At 40.0% G+C, this 24,561-nt stretch overlaps 1 protein-coding gene across 2 annotated transcripts in view; it reads right to left on the reverse strand.

Annotated features, from left to right (window-relative positions):
* Positions 1-412: 412 nt before the first annotated feature.
* The window catches only part of ezrb (ezrin b), a 42,262-nt gene continuing 18,113 nt past the window's right edge, over positions 413-24,561 (reverse strand). For both annotated transcript variants that reach the window (XM_023278535.3, XM_035952052.2), the window contains 9 exons: positions 23,994-24,077; positions 23,736-23,882; positions 18,418-18,514; positions 17,839-18,002; positions 15,300-15,430; positions 11,209-11,369; positions 10,070-10,162; positions 9,556-9,795; positions 413-1,924 (listed from right to left, as the gene is read on the reverse strand). In XM_023278535.3, the coding sequence (XP_023134303.2) occupies positions 1,760-1,924; positions 9,556-9,795; positions 10,070-10,162; positions 11,209-11,369; positions 15,300-15,430; positions 17,839-18,002; positions 18,418-18,514; positions 23,736-23,882; positions 23,994-24,077 (1,282 nt within the window). In that variant the 3' untranslated portion in view covers positions 413-1,759. The remainder of the gene's footprint in view (positions 1,925-9,555; positions 9,796-10,069; positions 10,163-11,208; positions 11,370-15,299; positions 15,431-17,838; positions 18,003-18,417; positions 18,515-23,735; positions 23,883-23,993; positions 24,078-24,561) is intronic.

Genomic DNA, 24,561 nt, shown 5'->3' on the forward strand with positions numbered 1-24,561 from the left:
TATTTACATTCTGAAAAATGTAGAACATTGTGTTAGAACAGTATATTGCAGTAGGTATGAGCTACTATGAATAATGCATAGCTTCTACATGCTTTGTTTTTATGAAGTATAACATGTATATGTCAGACTGAATAACTTCAGGATTAATAGACTGAAGCATAAACATGGCTCCTCTCAAATTCCGTCCACAGTAAATACATTTGTGGGATTATAGCCATGCTAGCTCTATGCAGCTGGATCAGTGGTTTGGGATGGTTTCACTTGATGGTTACATTTGAATAAAGCTGTACTTGTCCTTTAACTAAAAATGAGAGACCTAATGCAAACCCATAAAAAAACTTCCAGAGATCTCAAAAAGTATGATGACAGAAGTCCATACTGTTCATCTGATATTATACAAAGTAAACGGTAATCAGTTTTGTTTTTTTTTATTGCTGATATGTTGAACACCTCAATATAAAATCTTTTTTATGTATAATGGCCAGCATAGATGTGTGCTTCCATGACAGTGTTAGTAAAAGCCCCTCTAATCCCTGTCCAGAGAGAGAATGTGAGGTTGGTTTTATACTGTCTGGGTCAGTCCATTGTGTCCAAGCCACAAAACAAAAACTCAGCCCTCATTTTAACCTTAGTGGAGGTCAAACACAAATAAACTATATATTTTCAAAGTTATATAAATATTTTTGTAACAATGCACCTTGGCTGAGAAGTGTAGAACCATACATCTGAGACTAACCCCGTAGAGAAGCAGACAGAAACAAATGCCACTTAGGACGATAAAACCACATGCTCATCTCTCACTCCACAGTAACATGACACAGAACAAACAGAAATATAATATATTAAACTAGCGTCCCAGTCAACATAGTGCTCTGAAGAGAAAAAACAAAACAAATCAAAAGTACCCACATTTTTATCAGTCTCCTCAGTTGATTTTAATCGCAAACCCCTGAATATTTCCTACAGTACAAAATAATAATTTATGATTAAATCTCTAATTTGACGATCTAAAGAAAAACATAAAGAACATACAACTGTCATTATGTTGGTCAATTTATAAAAGTTGGAACATGTTTTTGTTATCATTAGAAAATAGCAAAAATATACAAACCAAGATAAAATACCCTTTTAAATGTCCCATATACAATATAAATATTAAACTTGGCATGATTTTAACCTACTCTATAGCATTAATAAACATAAGTGGAAGTGTCCAAATACAATGGGAAAGAAAAACACACATTTTCCCTCTTTTACAGCATTTCCGTTTCTGACTGGTTGCTATAAAAGACAAACCATCCTTCTTCCTACATAACAAATAACAAAAAGAAGCGAGTCCTGGATTACATATTCTAAGTGTGCATCATGAATTACGTATAAAATTTGGCTAATCCCACTACTTCATCACACCTGTGGTTGAAAACAAAAATGATTTTGGTCTGAATTGATCAAATTACATACAATCAAATACACAAATCAGATTTAAAAGACAAAGAACTGAAAAAAAGAGAGAAGGTTTTGGCACTAAGTTTTCTTCAGAGGTTTTGCAAAGCCCTGCATCATGCCAACCAAACTCCAGACAGGAGTTGATGTTTCTGTAGGTGATGCCTCTGCTGTGCGTATACTGGTCCAGTTTAGTCTGCAACTGATGTGTGTTGAGTTTGACTGTTTGTGTTATGTTTGTGTGATGATGCGTCAGCGAAGGAGACAGATGTAGTGAACATTCAGAAAGGGCATGAGGCCCAAGCACCAGAGCTTCTTATAAGGCTTCAAACTCGTCAATCCTCTGCTTGGTGTTGCCCTGCCTGATCTGTCTCAAGGTCTTGTATTTGTCTCGGCCGGCCAGGACATTCTCACTGTGAAGGATATCATTTCGGGTATTCTTGGATTCATCACGGGCCTGAGCCAGCTCTGATGTCAGCGCCTGAGGAGAAAGAAGAAGCCACATGAGATCAAAAGACAAACAACAATGCTGACACCAGTGCAAGTCTAACATAACGGCAGACCTTTTTAATGTCACCATGAAACTGTAACCTCCTCTTGGTGTCTACAGGGCTGTCCCAACCTCTGTCCAAAATCAGTACCTTGCACTCCTAGTCATTATACTGTACACTCTAAACTGAGCAACTCTTCTATAATTTTCCCACCTAGAAAATTACATTTTTGACTGGACATTAAATTTTTCAATCCAATGTGGGAATTTCTGAAGGCACTAAAATCATAGATTTCACACTCGGGTAGTGAATATTGTACACTATATAGTACATCAGGAGTGATTCTGAACACAGCTTTGGTTGACAGCACAGTCATCAGAAGTTGTACAACCTGGCCCCTGAACTTACTCTCTCTTCCAGCAATTGGCATCTGCCCATATTATTATTATTATTATTATTATTATTATTATTATTATTATTATTATTATTATTATTATTATTATTATTATTATTATTATTATTATTATTATTATTATTATTATATAATAATAATACATTTTATTTGTAATGCACTTTTCATTTAGGCAAAAGCTCAAAAGTGCTACATTGAAGATATAAAAAGGATAAAAACAAAACAATTGTGATAAAAACAAAATGATCAGTTAAAATAACGATTAAAAACTTTGTTAAAAAGAAAGGTCTTTAGGCCTTTTTAAATAACGTCCACTGTCTGTGGAGCTGTCAGGTGGTCAGGGAGGGAGTTCCATATGTGAGGGGTGGCTGAGGTGAAGGCTCTGTGTCCCATAGCCCGGAGCTTTGTTCTGGGCAGGCGGAGGAGGTGACAATTATTGGTGCGGAGGTTCCTTTTCGATGACTGGTGATTGGTGACATATGAGTTCTTTGAGGTATTCCCCAGCATTGCCATGAGTGCACTGATGAGTCAGAAGAGCGATTTTGTAATGAATTTTGAAGGCTATGGGGAGCCAGTGGAGTGAACGGAGGATGGGTGTGATATGGTGTTGCTTCCGCACTCTCATCAGGATCCTAGCAGCGCTGCTCTGAATATATTAGAGCTTTTGCAGGCTCTTGCTAGGGATCCCAATGAGGAGTACGTTGCAACAGTCCAGCCTGGAGGAGACAAAGGCGTGGATGAGTTTCTCTGCATCAGAAAGGGTGAGGGTGGGACGGAGTTTGGTGATAGTTTTGTGGTGGAAAAATGAAGACTCGCACAGATGTTTGATGTGGTTGTTGAATGTCAAGCGAGGGTACAGTCTCACACCAAGGTTGGTAACTGCTGATGAGATGGGAATGTCTTGTCCGGAAAAGGTGATAGTGGTTATGGAAGATGACTGGACCTGATTAAGGGTGGAGGAGGGACAGATTGGAGACTGACCCCCACATGAAGCGCCACATGAGAGGCATGACTACTGGAGAGTAGCTTGAACTTTTGTTCATAAAAACATTGAGGCGAGGTTATGAGAGGGAATGAGGATGGATTTTTACTTGACCATTTGTGGCTCTATAAGAGGGCAGAGATAACGATGGGGTAGACTTTGAATACTGCTGAAGAAAGCTGGAGAGGTTTTTGAACAAATGTGAGAACTCAGGGGGCAAAGGCGTGGAGACCACTGTTGACCAAGAAATCCCCAAAACTGGAAGAAGGAGCATGTCTGTGAAGAACTGACTGCTGCTTGGGATTTTGTTCATGAGTAACGGAAGAATGGAGCATGAGATGGACAGGTGGCTTGGTACAGCATTTGCAAGACTGGTGGTATTGTACTGGACCACTGTGATAAAGAGTGAGCTGAGCTGAAAAGGTAGCTTTCGGTTTACTTTCAGTTTACTTTCAGTTTTACATTCCAACACTAACCTATGATCATGAGCTCTAGAAGGTGACGGAAGAATGAGGCTGCGGGTACAAGCGGTTGAAATGAACTTCCTCCGTAGGTTGGTCGGGTAGGGCCTTTGAGATAGGGTGAGGAGCTCACCATCCAGAGGCAGCTTGCAGTAGAGTTGTTGCTCTTTTGCCTCAGAAGGAGTGAGTTGACCTGGTTTTGATGCCTGATTTGGATGCCTCTTCAGCAACTTGTTGGCATGGCCAATGGAGGTACACTACCAGTCAAACGTTTAGACACAACTTCTCATTCAATGGTTTTTATCAAATTATTTTATACATTGTGGATTAATACTGAAGACATCAAAACTGTACAAGAATACATATGGAATTATGTTGTAAACAGAAAACTGTTAATCTTCAGTATTAATCTACAATGTAGAAAAATAATACAAATAAATAAAAAGCATTAAATGTGAAGGTGTGTCCAAACTTTTGACTGGTAGTATATGTGCTACTGGCATCTTTTGCAGGAAATTTGAACAGACAGTTGACAGAGGATATAATGGTGGAAGAAAGCTAGTGTCCCAGTGCCAGAAGTGTAACAAGCAGACTGTTGTTGACGTATGAGAGGCTCATGAAACTGGCATCTCGGTGATAGAATGAGAGCCAAATTTGTTGAATGGGAGGGTAGGGATGAGCCAAACTGGCATCCCGGCGCGAGACTGAACTGAAATTGTTTACGCTGGGGATAGAGATAAGTAAAAGTGGTATTTTTTGTGCCAGAATCAGAGCTGAATTTGTTGAATGGGAGCAGAGAGATGAGTAAAACTCATTCAGTACCAGAAGGAGCAGAAATTGTTCAGCTTTTGAGATGAGTCAAACAAGCTTCTGGATGTAACATTGCAGACTAAAAATCTAGCACTTGCTCTGCGAAGTGACATGACTTGTGGGTGGAAACTGTTAGAAGGTGCTTGATGTGGTTAACAGGTCTGAGGCTGGATCTGGTTGTAAATGCATGTTATGGCACCTGGATGTTGATGGGAGTTGTAGCAGACATGATGCAGCGTTAGTGACTTGGTTGTGTTTTGTGAGGCTGTGAGGACAAACAGCTCGACAGTGGCCGTCGTAGCAGAAGGAGCAAACCTGCTGGTATCTGCACTGAAACTGACTGAGAATCTAGCATCCTGGTGTGTAAAAGTGGAGGGCTGTTGCCATGGGGGTAGTAGTTGGTGCTGGTGGGATCCCGGTGCTAAGAGTCTAGGCTTGATGTCGTACAAAATGGTTGTGAGAGCAGGTCGGTCAAGATTGACCGCTGTCGCAGAAGAAGCAAGTGTGCGGATATCTGCACTGAGGTCTGTCGCAGCCACCTAGGTTAAAACTGTTGTGGTTTTCCTTTAGGTCAGCGCCTTGTGGCCTTGGAAATAGAAGCTAGCGTTGATGCTGTAAAGTGAAGATGACTGAGGGAGAAAGAGCTGCTTCAAATTGTAAACAACACATGTGGTGGCTGGGTAACTCGATTATCTTTGTTTGTGACATGTTAAAGATGAACATGCTGAAAAGGTGCAACAGTACAGCTCCCAGTAGCAGCGTCCCCAGTAGGTGTCTTCAGAAAAAAGTAACACACTGCATGGCATCTGATAGCTACAATGAACGCTCCCAATGTGATGTATAGGATACATTTTCTAACAGTTACTGTGCTGCTACTTGCAGTAATTCTCTAATGGCTCACTTTCTTTGATTCACCCGAAATCCATTTATTACCGTACTTGCATCTTGCAAGTGACTGACTGTGTGAGGTGTTAATTTTCCCTGGTCCAGGTTACATTGTCCTCACCTTCAGCTGTTTCTGGACACGTTCGTTCTTCTCAGCCTCGGTCAGGCGATCCTCCTCATTGCGGTGGTCATTGATGCCCTCAGTCTGTAGGTCGGCACTATGTGTACTGGTGTTCTCCTCACTGTCACTGTTGTCATCCAGCTGGTCATACATGGGAGGAGGTGGAGGTAGTGGTGGTGCTGTCATCACCATATGCAGCTCCTCCTTGGTCTTAACCAGATCGTTCTGGGCCTCCCGGGCCTGATGACAAAAGAGAAGGTCAGTCAGTTTACTCTTTTGCCTCCAAACTGAGGTAGAAAATAAGATTTGTTACACAACTCTATATTTCCTATCCATCCTAGCCACATTTATTTCCTTTTTGGTACATTTAATTTGTCTTAGGGTTTAAAATTGTAATTGCCCAGAATTCTTTAAAGAAAACAAATGTAATACTTTGTTTATAGGGCATCTCTGGCATGTTATAGAATTTCTTTCAGCAAATAAAGACACTAAACCAATGTAATTCCATCCCTGTAATGAACTGTACTTGTCTGCAGTAAATTTCCCAACCACACAGAGAGTCTTCTGTAATTTTCCCACCTATAAAATTACATTTTTGACTGGACACTAAATTTTTCAATCCAATGTGGGAATTTCTGAAGGCACTAAAATCATAGATTTCACACTCAGGTAGTGAATATTGTGCACTATATAGTACATCAGGAGTGATTCTGAACACAGCTTTGGTCGACAGCACAGTCATCAGAAGTTGTACAACCTGGCCCCTGAACTTACTCTCTCTTCCAGCAATTGTCATCTGCCCATATTAATAATATTAATAATAACAATGATAATAAATTTTATTTGTAATGCACTTTTCATTTAGGCAAAAGCTCAAAAGTGCTACATTGAAGATATAAAAAGGATAAAAACAAAACAATTGTGATAAAAACAAAATGATCAGGTAAAATAACGATTAAAAACTTTGTTAAAAAGAAAGGTCTTTAGGCCTTTTTAAATAACGTCCACTGTCTGTGGAGCTGTCAGGTGGTCAGGGAGGGAGTTCCATATGTGAGGGGTGGCTGAGGTGAAGGCTCTGTGTCCCATAGCCCAGAGTTTGGTTCTGGGCAGGCGGAGGAGGTGACAATTATTGGTGCGGAGGTTCCTTTTCGATGACTGGTGATTGGTGACATATGAGTTCTTTGAGGTATTCCCCAGCATTGCCATGAGTGCATTGATGAGTCAGAAGAGCGATTTTGTAATGAATTTTGAAGGATATGAGGAGCAAGTGGAGTGAACGGAGGATGGGTGTGATATGGTATTGTTTCCGCACTCTCATCAGGATCCTAGCAGCGCTGCTCTGAATATATTAGAGCTTTTGCAGGTTCTTGCTAGGGATCCCAATGAGGAGTACGTTGCAACAGTCCAGCCTGGAGGAGACAAAGGCGTGGATGAGTTTCTCTGCATCAGAAAGGGTGAGGGTGGGACGGAGTTTGGTGATAGTTTTGTGGTGGAAAAATGAAGACTCGCAAAGATGTTTGATGTGGTTGTTGAATGTCAAGCGAGGGTACAGTCTCACACCAAGGTTGGTAACTGCTGATGAGATGGGAATGTCTTGTCCAGAAAAGGTGATAGTGGTTATGGAAGATGACTGGACCTGATTAAGGGTGGAGGAGGGACAGACTGGAGACTGACCCCCACATGAAGCGCCACATGAGAGGCATGACTGCTGGAGAGTAGCTTGAACTTTTGTTCATAAAAACATTGAGGCAAGGTTATGAGAGGGAATGAGGATGGATTTTTACTTGACCATTTGTGGCTCTATAAGAGGGCAGAGATAACGATGGGGTAGACTTTGAATACTGCTGAAGAAAGCTGGAGAGGTTTTTGAACAAATGTGAGAACTCAGGGGGCAAAAACGTGGAGACCACTGTTGACCAAGAAATCCCCAAAACTGGAAGAAGGAGCATGTCTGTGAAGAACTGACTGCTGCTTGGGATTTTGTTCATGAGTAACGGAAGAACGGAGCATGAGATGGACAGGTGGCTTGGTACAGCATTTGCAAGACTGGTGGTATTGTACTGGACCATTGTGATAAAGAGTGAGCTGAGCTGAAAAGGTAGCTTTCGGTTTACTTTCAGTTTACTTTCAGTTTTACATTCCAACAATAACCTATGATCATGAGCTCTAGATGGTGACGGAAGAATGAGGCTGCGGGTACGAGCGGTTGAAATGAACTTCCTCCGTAGGTTGGTCGGGCAGGGCCTTTGAGATAGGGTGAGGAGCTCACCATCCAGAGGCAGCTTGCAGTAGAGTTGTTGCTCTTTTGCCTCAGAAGGAGTGAGTTGACCTGGTTTTGATGCCTGATTTGGATGTCTCTTCAGCAACTTGTTGACATGGCCAATGGAGGTACACTACCAGTCAAACGTTTAGACACAACTTCTCATTCAATGGTTTTTATCAAATTATTTTATACATTGTGGATTAATACTGAAGACATCAAAACTGTACAAGAATACATATGGAATTATGTTGTAAACAGAAAACTGTTAATCTTCAGTATTAATCTACAATGTAGAAAAATAATACAAATAAATAAAAAGCATTAAATGTGAAGGTGTGTCCAAACTTTTGACTGGTAGTATATGTGCTACTGGCATCTTTTGCAGGAAATTTGAACAGACAGTTGACAGAGGGTATAATGGTGGAAGAAAGCTAGTGTCCCAGTGCCAGAAGTGTAACAAGCAGACTGTTGTTGACGTATGAGAGGCTCATGAAACTGGCATCTCGGTGCTAGAATGAGAGCCAAATTTGTTGAATGGGAGGGTAGGGATGAGCCAAACTGGCATCCCGGCGCGAGACTGAACTGAAATTGTTTACGCTGGGGATAGAGATAAGTAAAAGTGGTATTTTTTGTGCCAGAATCAGAGCTGAATTTGTTGAATGGGAGCAGAGAGATGAGTAAAACTCATTCAGTACCAGAAGGAGCAGAAATTGTTCAGCTTTTGAGATGAGTCAAACAAGCTTCTGGATGTAACATTGCAGACTAAAAATCTAGCACTTGCTCTGCGAAGTGACATGACTTGTGGGTGGAAACTGTTAGAAGGTGCTTGATGTGGTTAACAGGTCTGAGGTTGGATCTGGTTGTAAATGCATGTTATGGCACCTGGATGTTGATGGGAGTTGTAGCAGACATGATGCAGCGTTAGTGATTTGGTTGTGTTTTGTGAGGCCGTGAGGACAAACAGCTCGACAGTGGCCGTCGTAGCAGAAGGAGCAAACCTGCTGGTATCTGCACTGAAACTGACTGAGAATCTAGCATCCTGGTGTGTAAAAGTGGAGGGCTGTTGCCATGGGGGTAGTAGTTGGTGCTGGTGGGATCCCGGTGCTAAGAGTCTAGGCTTGATGTCGTACAAAATGGTTGAGAGCAGGCCGGTCAAGATTGACCGCTGTCGCAGAAGAAGCAAGTGTGCGGATATCTGCACTGAGGTCTGTCGCAGCCACCTAGGTTAAAACTGTTGTGGTTTTCCTTTAGGTCAGCGCCTTGTGGCCTTGGAAATAGAAGCTAGCGTTGATGCTGTAAAGTGAAGATGACTGAGGGAGAAAGAGCTGCTTCAAATTGTAAACAACACATGTGGTGGCTGGGTAACTTGATTATCTTTGTTTGTGACACGTTAAAGATGAACATGCTGAAAAGGTGCAACAGCACAGCTCCCAGTAGCAGCGTCCCCAGTAGGTGGCTTCAGAAAAAAGTAACACACTGCATGGCATCTGATAGCTACAATGAACGCTCCCAATGTGATGTATAGGATACATTTTCTAACAATTACTGTGCTGCTACTTGCAGTAATTCTCTAATGGCTCACTTTCTTTGATTCACCCGAAATCCATTTATTACCGTACTTGCATCTTGCAAGTGACTGACTGTGTGAGGTGTTAATTTTCCCTGGTCCAGGTTACATTGTCCTCACCTTCAGCTGTTTCTGGACACGCTCGTTCTTCTCAGCCTCGGTCAGGCGATCCTCCTCATTGCGGTGGTCATTGATGCCCTCAGTCTGTAGGTCGGCACTATGTGTACTGGTGTTCTCCTCACTGTCACTGTTGTCATCCAGCTGGTCATACATGGGAGGAGGTGGAGGTAGTGGTGGTGCTGTCATCACCATATGCAGCTCCTCCTTGGTCTTAACCAGATCGTTCTGGGCCTCCCGGGCCTGATGACAAAAGAGAAGGTCAGTCAGTTTACTCTTTTGCCTCCAAACTGAGGTAGAAAATAAGATTTGTTACACAACTCTATATTTCCTATCCATCCTATCCACATTTATTTCCTTTTTGGTACATTTAATTTGTCTTAGGGTTTAAAATTGTAATTGCCCAGAATTCTTCAAAGAAAACAAATGTACTACTTTTTTTTATAGGGCATCTCTGGCAGATAAATGAGACGCAGTAAAATGTACACATCAGTCAGTCATCAATTAAAGCTCTTACTCTGAGTTGCCATGAGTCGGCCTCCTCCTCCTTCAGTCTCCTGGCCTCCTCCAGCTTGAGGATCTTGTCTGTGTGCTCTGCCAGCTCTGCAGCCTGACACATAACAACGGGACAAACTCGTCACATAATATTCATGGCAAATAAAGATGATAAAAGAAGACAAAAATGTGATTCATGACCTTGCTCTCATAAATTACAAATAAAATATTGTTACAAATAAAACACTATTTTACTGCAGCAGACAAGAACAAAATATACAAATGCCATGACATGAGCTTGATTTATTTTTGCCTCTATGTTACTACCACCATGTTTAATTCAGGCAACGTCAAAGTACCAGTTTCAACATATCAGTGTAGAGCCCTACAATCGGTAATCAATGCTGTGGAAAGACAGATGTGTCTAAGTTGATTTTCGCCCACAGTGGAGCACCAAGCTGTGAAACTTATGTGAAAGGTGTTGAGCTGGAAAATTCTGTCACTAAGAGAAAACCAAGGGACATAAGGCACTATCATTCATAGGTTACATGATTTCAAACAGTAAAAAGAAGTTGATATGATAACACAACTCCAGCATGTTTTCTGTTACAATGAGAGAAAATGCACAAAAACCTGATCCATTGCACAAGGTTTTCAATACCGTTTAAGTAACATTGCAGCAGGCGTAAATGGTAAAGTGTGCCTTTCTACCTTAGTGGTACTCTAAGCTATACTGGGTGCCTGCCCAGTAAAACTGTGCTCATGTTCAACTGTCACTGGCTGCATATGGAGTAGGAACATCAGCTTTACTGTCAGGACTGTTAAAGTGAAGTCTAGTAGGTGGTCAACATCCCAGCAGCTCTGGTTGAGGGAGCAGTTAGTCCGAAGTAAAGGGGTGTAGTCAAGCTGGATGCTACAAACTGTATTTGTCTGGAGTTACAGACCACCACTGAATACACCACCCTGCATGTGCCTGGTACAGACCTCGACAAAATAACAGCTGAGAACTTATCTTTTTTGCAAACAAGCTCTGCACTTATCAGATTTTGTTGGCAGATCTGCCAGGATTTTCTTTACCTTTATATCTTGCCATTTCAGTTAATAAGTATTGTTCTAATAGTTGGTTAATTTGAGAAAAGATGGTGCGAGAAAATTACTAACCAGCTGCTCCTGACTCTTCTTCTGGAGTTCAGCTTGACGGGCCAGCTCCTCTTTAGCCGCTAAGGCATTCTGACGCTCTGTCTCCAGACGAGCTGCTTCCTCTTCAGCTCTCCTCCGCTCCGTCTCCAGGATCATGGCTCTTTGGAGCTGGTCCTGCAAATCTTAAATATACAAAAGAGGAGAGAAAGAGGCATGAGACCAATGCTAAGCTTCAGATATTCATGTTCACAGCAAGTAAAGGACAGAGATTTTCCCATGTTTCAGTTACAGCTGCCCACATTTTAAACCAAAATGATTTACTCCTGTGGCTTTTTACATTTTTTACGATAAGTCAATGTCACAGTTATTTGTAAAGCACATTTAAAAACGACAGGAGCAAAACAAAAGTGCTATACAATTAAGAAAAAAATAGGAAAACACAGGGGCTAAAAGACAAAGCTAAATAAAATTAAGAAAATGAAAGAAGAAAAAAAATTCAGCATAGTAATGGATGTGGTCAGGGTGTCGGGCTCTACTTGAATCTAACACCAAAGAAAAGAGGTGGGTCTAATCTAAAGTGTCAGCAGTTCTTACATGAAACGTTAACCTGTTCCAGAGAACAAGACATGGAGCCTGGGGAGGGAGGTCAGTGCTAGAGCTACGCGAGCAGCTGCATTTTGTACCAACTGCAAATGCTGAAGAGACGACTGCTCTACAACCACATATTAACCATTGAGAGGAAGACAGAGCTTCACCTATGCTAGAAGTCTCAGCTAAAAAAAACTGGTTTTGACCACTGAGCGTCCAAGAAGTTTGGTCAATCAAACATAATCTCAGTCTTGTTTCCGTTAAAGTTAAGGAAGTTGCAAGCCATCTATGTTTTAATGTCTTCTAAGCAGTCTATCAAAGGCTTCCATTTTCATAGGCAGATACATCTGTATATCATCTGCAAAACAATTGAAAGTGTTTCTTAAAAATAAACTCCAAGGGGAGCATGTACAATGAGAAAAGGACAGATCTAAAAAGGAGCTCTGAGGGGCTGCAGTAGACCAATATTCACCTTAGGGAACCGAGAAACGCTAATCTGTAAGATAGTAGCTTCACAAGCAAAAAATCTAATCTGTGGGAGGTGAAGGAGTGGTTTAGCAGAAAACTATTATTCGCCAGTGATCTAGGATGTACCCGGGCTATACGAAGAATGAGCTTTTTTCCTGGTTGCCTGGTAAAAAGACACTCTTCAAAATGGTGGAGGGCACAAATAAAATGTGTTGTAATTCCTACACCATTCACCTGAATTGGATGGAAATATCCTCATATTAAGGTGAAAGTCTGCACTTAAAGCACATCTATACTGTTTCATTTCAAATCCATTGTGGTGGTGCACAGAGCTGAAATGCTCAAAATTGTGTCAACGTCCAAATATTCATGGACCTGACTGTATGCTGGCACACTCAACAAAAACAGAGGAAGGCTGTTAGTCTTACCTCCCATGTCTGAACTGCATCTGGTTAAAATTTCAGCAAAGGCTCTGATGCTACAAAGTGTTTGGCAATTCCAAACAAGCAGAACAGAGACAAAATACAGTACACCAAGCTCATGTGATTGACAATTCGCTCTGCACACTGGAACGATCTTGCCCCAATCACAGCATTTACCAGAATTAATAGATCAACTAAATGTTCCACAGTGTACTGACTAAATCCACCTGCAGTCTTACTAGCCTAAACAAATTAAAAATGAACACTGAAAGCTAGTATTTGCGATATATGGATGCAGAAAGGAGGTCGAGTGGCTGGCTGGCTGGTGCAGTCTGGCTGCTGTGGAGTCCTTCAGGTTGCCATGACGATCTCTGAGGGCCTGAAGTGGAGACCCACATAGACTCTGTGGTGAAGAAGGCCCAACAGAGACTGCCACAGGAGCTGCTGATCTGGTTCTACTCAGCAGTCATTGAGTCGGTCGTGCGCTCCTCCATCACTGTCTGGTTCGGTTCTGCGACCAAGTTGGACATGAGGAAACTGCGACGGACAGACTGCACTGCCGAGAGGATTATCGGTGAGAGGCCATCTCCCTCACGAACACTACACCAGTCACCACAAATAGACTCTTTAAAATACCGGATTTGCTTGCAATATTTAAACCCAGCCAATTCACGTGCAATACGTTCATCAATGTGCAATTATTTAATACCCATGTGCAATATTGTAATTTATTTATTATGTAAATATAATGCCACTGTTTTTGTAGTACATCATATATTCACTTAAAGTGTAAATTCCACTTTTATTTATTCACCTGATCTACTCACCTGTAACGTTTCATCCTGTTCATAGATCACCTGTAATAGGTGCAATATGGCCGAAGCTATATTTGTCTTCATATAGTACTTCTTTTTTAGCATTTCTAGATTTTTTGTTTTAGATTGTTGCATTTACTAGGTCTTTAGATTTTATATTTATTACTTACTAACTCTGTTGCTACTTTGCTGTCTAACTTTTTGTGAGTACCGTAAGTTTCAGTTACAAAGACAAATTCCTTGTTTGTGTAAGCTCACCTGGCAATAAAGCCTTTTCTGATTCTGATCTGACTCTGATTATATCAAATCATCTGAACCTGGTTATTTCGTGCTGAAATGACAGATTCCGAGCAAACCGGCCTGCACCTGCCCATATTCATAGGATTTCTGACAACAGAAATACGTTAATCGGTGATCCCAGCACAAGAACCACTGAGAAAACACAAGTCAGCCTACAGTTTTTAGTTGATGCGCCATGTTAGCTGTTAAGCTGTAATGTCTAAACTGCTGTTTGCAAAGTTTACACTCTACTTTTTGTCCATCCATTCGAACAAAATGCAACCACATGACAACTTCTTTGATATGGTGTCAGTTAGTTGTGAGTTGACTTCAAAACATTAAGTAAATGTTAAATAGGTTAGACTAAACAAACATGGGAACGTTCACAGGTCGTCTGCTTCTAGCTGCCCATTTCCACCAATCTGTTCTACATCACCCTGATTATACTTGATATGTTCATCTACACACTGTTTGCATCTTACTAGAAGCTACATATGTAGTAAATTTAATGCCAGGGCCTTACACCATAACAGTAAACTTAGGAATCAGTTTCAATGTTAGCTTGTACTTTGTATGTATCATCTACGTTGCTCTTATCATGCATGTATCCCAATGTGTGTTCTATGTTTCTTTGTGGCTCTCCCCCACCTCCTCTACCTCTTCTGTCCCTCTCAACCCGCCGGCCAGCGGCAGATGGATCTCCTTATGAGCTGGGTTCTGCTCAAGGTTTCTTCCTGTTAAAAGAGAGTTTTTCTTGCCACTGTCGCCTTACGGCTTTCTCTGGGGGTTCAAGCATGTGGGTTCTGTAAAGCGTCTTGAGACAATCTGAATCCTTTCTTTTCTTTCTCACATCAAATACTGCTTCACAACCTGGTTCTTTGCTAGTGTCACTGCTCTAAAACCCATTGAACAGCTTTATAAGTTTACAGTATAAGGCATGGCTCATTAACAATCAAACTTGTGAACATCGAGAAACTCAGGCACTTCAATATCAGGCACTTTTACTATAAGCACTTTATGACACGCTCTGCCTAGAAAGCACCTTACCAAAATAATAGCACTTCAGGGTATGTTTAACCCAGCCAGAATTAATTTATCATCATTGTCTTTGTTTTACTATATTGTTTTTTTTTTTTTTAAATTTTTGTACGTCTGTAACCCTGTATGTTTTTCTTTTACGTGTGGGACAACAGATGGAAACTAGCCTTGTGCTAAATACGGCTTATTTACTGCAACCTTATTTAAACTATTACGAGATTGTATGTTCATTAACATGCACTGAATGAAATTGTAATTGTCGCTATATAAATAAAATTGAATTGAACCGAACTGAATAGTCTGTTCAACGCATTGCAAAAAATAATGGTTTAATCCTAGAAGGCCCTTGATAAGGCGCTTTTTTTTTCTTTCTTCAAGAAATTAACAATGGTAGTGGTTTGACCAATGAGAATTTGATTGGATGAGACTGCAGACTAAAGTCCTAGTATTGTCAGGATTCAGTGATGGATGAGCTGCAGAAACATGTTCCCCAACCCCTCACCTTTCTCTGCCTTCCTGGTCTTCTCCTCAAACTGGTAAAGCCTCATCCTTAGATCCTCTTTCTCTCGCTCCATCTGCTCCTTCTCTTTCTCAATGGCCTCTCTCTTCTTCTTCTCATTTTCCAGCTGGGCCCTGCAGATAAGACAGAGCCACGATGAGCCAATAAAAAGAGCTGATCTAGTTGATACATAGTTATGGCTGCACACACGCACACACACATTTGTACACACACAACCAAGATTGACCACATGTTTATCCAATCATCATTACTACATCTAATCAAAAACAAAAAGCATATGCAATGATCACACACCATAAAATATAACTTGAATGGAAATATAATTTATTGTACTTAGTTGGCCTGGGTGGTCTTGTGATTTGAAATTGAACCACATATACAATGGTCTGGCAACAGATTTATCCTCAAGTACCTCAGAGTTTATCCATAAAACACACCATAAAAATGGCCACCGTCAAAAAGCTGCAAGATGAAAGTAGTGGCATCAGCAATAAGGATTAATTTGGCAAAATTGGCATTTTGCAAAAAAAAAAAAAAAACACACACACAAAAAGCAAAAGATTGAGAAACTACACAATCAACAGTTGACTGATTGAATCAATTCAGCCCTACCATCAGAATAAAGGCTGTCTTTGTAAATATTGAATTTTTATTTATATAAAACACATTAAAGCAGCATATTATCATATTTGACAAAGCCTGGACCAAAAAATATGTGATGCTTACACCTCAATTCATGTTTTTTCTTTATTTTTAATACTTTTTACATTGTAGATACATACTGAAGACATCAAGACCATGAAACAAGATATATAGAATTATGTAGTAAAAAAAGTGTGAAATAACTCTAAATATGTTTTATATTTTAGATTTTTCAAAGCAGCCATCACTTGCTTTGACAACAGCTTTGCAAACCCTTGGCCTTCTCTCCATGAGCTTCATGAGGTAATCACCTGAAATGGTTTTCACTTCACAGGTTTGCCTTGTCAAGGTTAGGCTGCGGAATTTCTTGCCTTCTTAATGAGGTTGGAACCATCAATTGTGTTGTGCAGAAGTCAGGTTGGCACACAGTTGACAGCCCTATTTGACACTTGTTAGAATCCATATTATGGCAAGAACCAATCAGCTGAGTAAAAAGAAACGACAGTCCATCATTTTTTTAAGAACTGAAGGTCAGTCAGTCCAGAAAATTTCAAGAACTTTGAATGTATCCCCAAGTGCACTTGAAAAAACCATCAAGCACTATGGCAAAACTGGTTCACATGAGGTCTGGCCCAGGAAAGGAAGACCAAGAGTCACCACTGCTGCTGAGGATAAGTTCATCCTAGTCACCAGACTCAGAAATCGCAAATTAACAGCACCTCAGATTAGAGCCCAGATAAATTTCACACAGAGTTCTAGCAGCAGATGCATCTCTATATCAGCTGTTCAGAGGAGACTGAACCAATCAGGTCTTTATGGTCAAATAGTTGCTAAGAAACCACTACTAAGGAAAAACAACAAGCAGAAGACACTTGTTTGGGCCAAGAAACACAAGGAATGAACATTAGACCAGTGGAAATCTGTGCTTTGGTCTGATGAGTCCAAATTTCAGATCTTTGGTTCCATCTGTCCTGTCTTTGTGTGTTGCAGAAAAGGTGAATGTATGGTTCCCACTGTGAAGCATGGAGGAGGAGGTATGATGGTGTGGGAGTGCTTTGCTGGTGACACTGTTGGATTTATTCAAAATTGAAGGTACACTGAACCAGCATGGCTACCACAGCATCCTGCAGTGCCATGCCATCCCATCCGGTTTGCGTTTAGTTGGACCATCATATATTTTTCAACAGGACAATGACCCCAAACACACCTTCAAGCTGTGTAAGGACTATTTGACCAAGAAGGAGAGTGATGGAGTGCTGCGTCAGATGATCTGGCCTTCACAGCCACCTGACCTAAACCCAATCCACATGGTTTGGGATGAGATGGACCACAGAGTGAAGGCAAAAGGGCCAACAAGTGCTCAGAATCTCTGGGAGCTCCTTCAAGATTATTGGAAAACAATTTCAGGTCACTACCTCATGAAGCTAATGGACAGAAGTCCAAGAGTGTGCAAAGCCGTACTCAAAGCAAAGGGTGGCTATTTTAGAGAATCTAAAATATAAAACATATTTTGACCTATTTTTAGTTAATTACATAATTCCATATGTGTTCATTCACAGTTTTGATGCCTTCAGTGAATGTACAATTTAAATAGTCATGAAAATAAAGAAAAACCATTCAATGAGTAGGTGTGTCCAAACGTTTGAGATTAAATTTGACAAACAATATTAATATCCAGTCCTTTATCAAAAGCCCAGAACCTTTTTCAATAGCATGCTGCTCAAATCATAATTGTAAACATGCTTTCTGGCCATATTGGAGATAATTTTGCACAGTGTTTTATTATCAATGTAAAACTGACTTAGGAAAGAAACTAAAATAAAATTCATATTAAATCAGTAGTCTGCACATCTTTCCTACATTTAAACTGTTTGCGTACCTCTCCTTCTGTTTCTGTTGTTTCTCGTCTCTGGCCTGGGCCTTCATCTGTTGCACCTCAATTGTGTCTGGCTTGCGGCGGCGCATGTACAGCTCGTGATTGCCCATGCACAGCTGAAGGATGCGCTTGTTAATGCGCAGTCTTGGAGCATAAAACACAAAGTCCTGAAATTTGGAAAAGAATCAAGTAGAATAAGAAAGAGAAGACATAACACACACCAGGCTGAAAAACTTTGTTACTTTTCATTGTGCTAGTTCAGGGAATGTATGTATGACACAGACTGCCCCACTTCTGGGGAAAGGTAGCTGATCAATAATGGCAGTGCATAGAGTGCAGCCGCACCTATTCTGTATGCTACATCACACTGAAGATACGTCGAATGGCTTTTCTCTTCACAACAGAGAAACGCGCTACAGGTAAAACGCAATGTAATTCAATAGGGTCTGGGGAGCTAAATTTTACTTTAAGAAGTACAAGAACTCTTGAATAGCAGAAGACCATGAAGGAAAAAGGAGATTTTTCAATGAAGGTAGAGCATTTTTAGGTTTAGAAATATCATCTTGATGATATTATACTCACTGGAGATTTCTTGTCAATAGGCTTGATGATGAACTTCTTATCATTGAAGGAAATGTTCCTGATCTCACTCCAAGGGAAGCCAATCTTTGGGGTCAATCTGAAGGAGTGACCACATGAACATTACACAGTGAAACAATACACGCCAAGTTCCAAAGTATAATTTAAATGTCAAATGGCATAGTCCATATTATCATCTTCTAATATATTTTGATAACCAAAAAAAATATACAAATATATTATTGCAAAACCCGCACAATCAACTACATATATCCTTCCACTGAAATGATGTCACAGCACAAAACAAATCATCATTACTTATGCAGATGATGACTATGTATCCCTAATGCTCAATGACCTCAGCAGTTTAAAACACTTAACAGAATGCCTGGATGTGAAACAGCAATATGAAAAAAATTAAAAGGAAAACAAACAAAAATGTTTTGGGTTTTTTTTGGCCTGAGTATAAGAGGCAGAATTCTAAAAGGATTTTGGCAGACAATGTTTTGTGCTTAGAAATGAGAGAGCATAAAACAGATGCAACATAACGGAGCTGATGACTGAAGTCTGGACTATACTCACTCACATTGACAGCTGAGGACACCCACAGATGCCTTGTTGTTGGTAGATCATATCTACATATTCTGTGCATAAACACTACTGCCGAGAATAGCACTATTTTCTATATAGTGTGGCTGTAGTGTATAGATTGTCATAGCATGGGCTACTGTGTATAAAGGGCTCTTCTCAGAAAGTATAACACCATTTGTAGTTGTCACATTTCTTGAAAAAACAATTATGAGATTAATCAATAAAAAAACATTGTTAGGTGCAGCTCTAGGCAGTTATACTCAGAGCTATGTAGAGAGAAGATTAAATGTGCTGTTTTAGTGGTGCAGTGACCTGTACTTCGAAGCAGGTTCAACATATCCAGGATATTCTTTAATTTTCTAGCTTGACGTAACCTAACGACTGGAAACAGGATAAGTAACCTTATGAAGCTGGTTATCAACTCAGTCAGTTAACTCAGAGTTTGTGAACCTGAATGCGAGCGTTTTCACATGAAATAGGTAGAGGTGGAAAGAGATGACCAATGTCAGATATGGACAGGTCTACTGGCACCAGAGTGGCATATTTTATAAATGAAGAACTATAATATTAAAAAAATACAAAGATTTTAAACATAATACAGACTAAAAGTAACAGAGCTGCAGAAGCTAAAGTATGAGGGAAAACTGCAACAAGCTGTGCGAACGCATACAGGATTATCAATATCACTACCAAAATATCAGGACACGAGTAGATCTGACTATAATTACAACTGTTTGTTCTATGAAATGTTTTGCTTAGATGTATTCTTCTGGTGTCTACCACAGTTGCATTGCTTTATTTGCAATCCTACAGTATTAAACGGTCTGAAAGTGAGTAAAATTAACAGTAGGCTGACTCTCATACTGTATAGAAGGTTACATGTAAGTGTGTTCAACTTTATATATTTCTCACAGGAAGAAGAAAAAATATTTTCCTAAAGCAACATGCTTTTCAGTATCACTGTCCTTTTGTGTATACGTTGCTTAGACGCAGGTGTGTTATTGAAGATTTAGTTTTTAAGGATCGTGATTTCTGTTCATCATTCATTCATTTTACATAAATTCTCCTGTAAATCAGCAACAGATAAGTTTGGCATTGTACATTAATCAGGAGACCAAAGTGGCCCCTCTCAAACAACGTAAATAAAGAGAAAACGCTGACAAAAAAAATCTATTCAATCAACGTCTGTACAGATGGTATTTCAACAATCCTCACATCGCTTAGCAGAAATGTTGGTGTTGCTGTTACTTAATTAAATCAACACAGTTTTAATACTAGAACTACATACTGTCTTCTGTTAATGATGTGTAACATGAATGTATTCAGTCTCTCTGGCTGATAAACACTAATCACACATGCAGAGTACACTTCAAAACCGATGTATATTAAATTGAAATATGTAAATCCACTGAAAAGACAAGTTTCTATCAAACATTGCATTGATGAGTCAACATCTAAACCAATCAGCTGTTAGATCAGGTGAGTGAGACATTTCCCATCATGTCCTTAGCCACTGCAGTCCTTGGAGAACAACTGCAGTGTCTGGCTCAAAAACTTCAGCCATCTTGATCTTGAAATTACATTTGAATTTACAATAATGGACTACGGAACATCTACCAAGAAGTTCCATTACACCAGATGTTTCTCTGATAATGAAATAACAACATTAAAGGTAAACAATTCCATTATTATTTGTTTCAATGCCACATGCCAACACGATAGAGAGCAACCCCTCTATCATTAGTTCCACATAGGTGAATAATCTCTTTGATAGGACTGCAGATTTACTGCGTACAATTGACACTGTTGCCCCTTTGAAAAAAAGGCAATAAATTATAAGAAAATGGCTCCATGGTATGATGAACAACTGTGCATCTTTAAGCAGATAACAAGACGCCTGGAAAAGCAGTGGCGTTCCACAAATTCAGAAGTGTTGGGCCCAGCATTATTTACATTGTACATGCTCCCCTTAGGCAATATTATTAGGAAACACTACATAAATGCCCACTGTTATGCAGATGACACCCAGTTATATTGATCATAAAGTCAGATGAAACCTGTCAGTTAGTCAAACTATAGGCATGTCTAAAGGACATAAATGCCTGGGTGACTTGTAATTTTCTGAATTTAAATTCTGACAAAACCCTTAACACCTCAGAAACACATTATCTAACCAGATATTCTGACTGGCATTGCCTTAGCCTCCAGTTCTACTGCAAATAACTATGGAACCTCCTTCTTTTACCTACATAATATTTTCAAAATGTCTCAGAGTGATGTCAAAAAACTAGTTCACACTATTCCTTTTTATTGAGATGTCCCAATAATTCTCTTAAAAATCTCCAGCTGATACAAAATGCTGCAGCCTGAGTTCTGACAGTAACCAGTAACAGAGATCGCATTTCTCCTATATAAGCTTCTCTTCACTGCTTCCCAGTAAAATCCAGGATAGAATTTAAAATCCTGCTTCTCACATATAAAACTCTGAATTACCAAGATCTGTCTTATCTTAAAGACCTTATTGCATCATATCATCCTCACAGAGCCCTTCACTCTCAGACTGCAGGTTTACTTGTGGTTCCCAGAGTTTCCAGGAGTAGAATCAGCTCCAAGTTTGGGTTCAGGAGGCAGACATCCTCTCTACTTTTAAGATTAGGCTTAAAGCCTTCCTATTTGATAAAGCTTATAGCTAAGGGCTGCCCAGGATCACCTGAGCTGTCCCTTAGTTAAGCTGCCTATTGGATGTACTTGATTGGATGACGCTTTACTTGGAGGCTACCTGCTCCTGCATTTCAAACCCGGGTCAATATGGCAGCTCATGTCAAAATTTTCAAAACCATTCAATATCCATACTTCCATACTAAACTGTATGTGTATGTATGTGCATGGGTCTGTGTGTGTGTGTGTGTGTGTGTGTGTGTGTGTGTGTGCGTGCGTGCGTGCGTGCGTGTGTATGTGTGTATGTGGTAGGATTCTAATTCATGACTACTGGACTACTAGGCTACTTCATTAATAAGGATGGCTTTCACTGAATACATGCATAGGCTATATATATATTAAAGATTATATATTAACAGCATATAATAGTAGGGAACCTGTCATTGATAACTAAGTTTCTTGATCAATAATCATTATATGTACAATATATACAATAGAAAAAGGAATGATGACGTGAACATCCTGTGACACTACGATGCTCTACTGTTTAAAGTGAGATGAGTCGATTGAGATCCATAACGGTTTATCTGAGACATTTCTGTCTGCTCTTCCTCTCTGTTTTGTTAATTTTTTTCTTTTATTCCCCACTAAGGTCCAGATTTATTTAAGGTCCAGTATTACTTCTGATTGTTTTCCAGACTTTTCCAGGGTAATCTGTGACTACCTCCTAACATGGTCAAGGGTGGATGATGAAATATATGTCATGGGTTACCGTGATAAAGCAGTAAGCAGCAGAACTCGTAGCAAAGCTATCAGGCCTTTCTGCACAGGCACATTTTGCACAGGCATTGTTTCATTTACGGACATTCATTAGCTAGTTACTAGAATTCTGTGACAAATATGACTAATTTATAAGAATAATTATGTCTGGAACATTTCACAGCAATGGCTGTTTGAAAAGTCAAACAAAAATATAAAAAGCCAGAAAATATTAACTGCTGATACATTTTCTGTGTCAATTAATGTGCATACAGTACAAAATGTAACACTTTCCTAAAATTCAAGGTGACATTCTCTAATTGCTTGTTTTGTCCAATTAACAGTCATAAAGCTGAAGATATTTAATTTACAAAAACAGATAAAATATTCTAAAATTTAACATAACAATTCCTAAAGCATTTAATTTTACATTTTTAAAATGGATTTACAATCATTCTTTTTAATGTAACCACTATTAAAAGAAGTGAATATGTTAAAATATGCTTGCTAAGAGAAAGACTTGGCTGAAGAAACTAGTCTGTCGAGTAGCACTGTGTGGAGCAGCACTGTGTTTAGTGGAGCAGCTGGAACATAAAGAGTTAATCTGGCTCCAGTGAGGCCTTGGCTGCACTGCTACATTGTGGGCCCGCTGACCTCATTTGAGAGACAGTGTTGTAGGTTAGCTTCACATTCTTGGTGCCGCACAGCTTGAAAAACCAGTTGGTGTAGCCATGGCTACAGCAGAGGGCACCGTGGAGGAGAGGCTTTCTATGTTGATCCCAGTGACAGACTTACACTAGGACACAGTATGTTTCTGAACAATGTGTTTCTCAGTTTGTTGGAGTTTTCACACCCCTGTTAAGTTACATTAAGGCTAAATGAAAGACTGGATGAACTTCAACACAATGACGGTTATAGTAATTCAATCATGTAGATTTGAAGAGACAACGAATCAGCCAGTACAGGTTTGATTAGTCGCAAGGCAGCTGACTTGCTAAACTGTGGCACTACCCTCCCACCAGAGTGAAGTGGAAACTTCAAATAAATCAGATTTTAGATAGCAAATAGTCATAAAAATCTAAAGTAAGCTGCTGGTTTTGAATATCTAAGTCTGTCTGTATCCATTTGACCTGTACGGTTGTTCCTGCGATGCTGACTGCTGACAAACAAGTATAGTGATTAATTACAGATATAGACCTGGTGCAGCCAGTTTTGCTTTGTGTTACAGGGTTGCAGGTAGCAGCATGCTAAAAATAAGAGCCACCAAGAGCAAGGCTCTTTACCAGAAGGACCTGTGAAAATACAGTGCTTACTTGTCGTCCTTCTCATAAATGTTGAGTCCCAGAGCGTCCACTCCCAGCCACAGCTCTGTTCCCTTCTTATTCTTGATGTCAAAGTAGTTGACTCCATACATTTCCAGGTCTTGGGCAATTTTCAGGTACTCCAGCATAGCATCCTCCCTGCAAAAAGAGAAACAGATGAGGAAATGAACGGTATGATCAGTCTTTGCAATTCCTACTAGCACTGCACTATACTGTACACTGCACAAAGTTGTTGTTAGCATTGCTCACTTCAGCATCCCACGGTGTTCCTCATGCCACACTTGAATCCTTTCCTCCCACTGTTCTCTAGACAACTTGTGCTGCTCCAGGACTCTACAGACAGAGAGAAGTACAACAGTCAGCTACATCACCATATACTAACAAACCACATAATATGTTATGTAACATTGTGAACATTTTCATTCAAGTGTATGCAAAGTAAAACAGTTTTTTTTTGTTTGTTTGTTTTTGTTTTTCTATTATGACGTGTGGTCTGCCATACATCCCAGAAGGGGTAAAAGCACAATAAGGGGAGCGCCACTGGCAACAGCTGAATGCACTGGAATTTTCAGAAATTTTATACACTCTTAAATGCACAAGCAAAAAAAAAAATCTCTTCTATTGTTACTAAGACCAGCCAGACATAGAAAATATACCATCTGTCACCTTAAGTACATCAGATGTTGTTCTGGTTACTTAATCCTAAACTGTGCTGTTGTTGGGCAACCATCTCTAGACACATGAGGCAGACATAGAGAAACCTTCAGACTTTCAATTTGCCTTGAAATGCGAATTTAAAAGCGTCATCATGTGCTAG

The sequence above is a fragment of the Amphiprion ocellaris genome, chromosome 12 (genome assembly GCF_022539595.1).
Source record: "Amphiprion ocellaris isolate individual 3 ecotype Okinawa chromosome 12, ASM2253959v1, whole genome shotgun sequence".
Taxonomy (NCBI): domain Eukaryota; kingdom Metazoa; phylum Chordata; class Actinopteri; family Pomacentridae; genus Amphiprion; species Amphiprion ocellaris.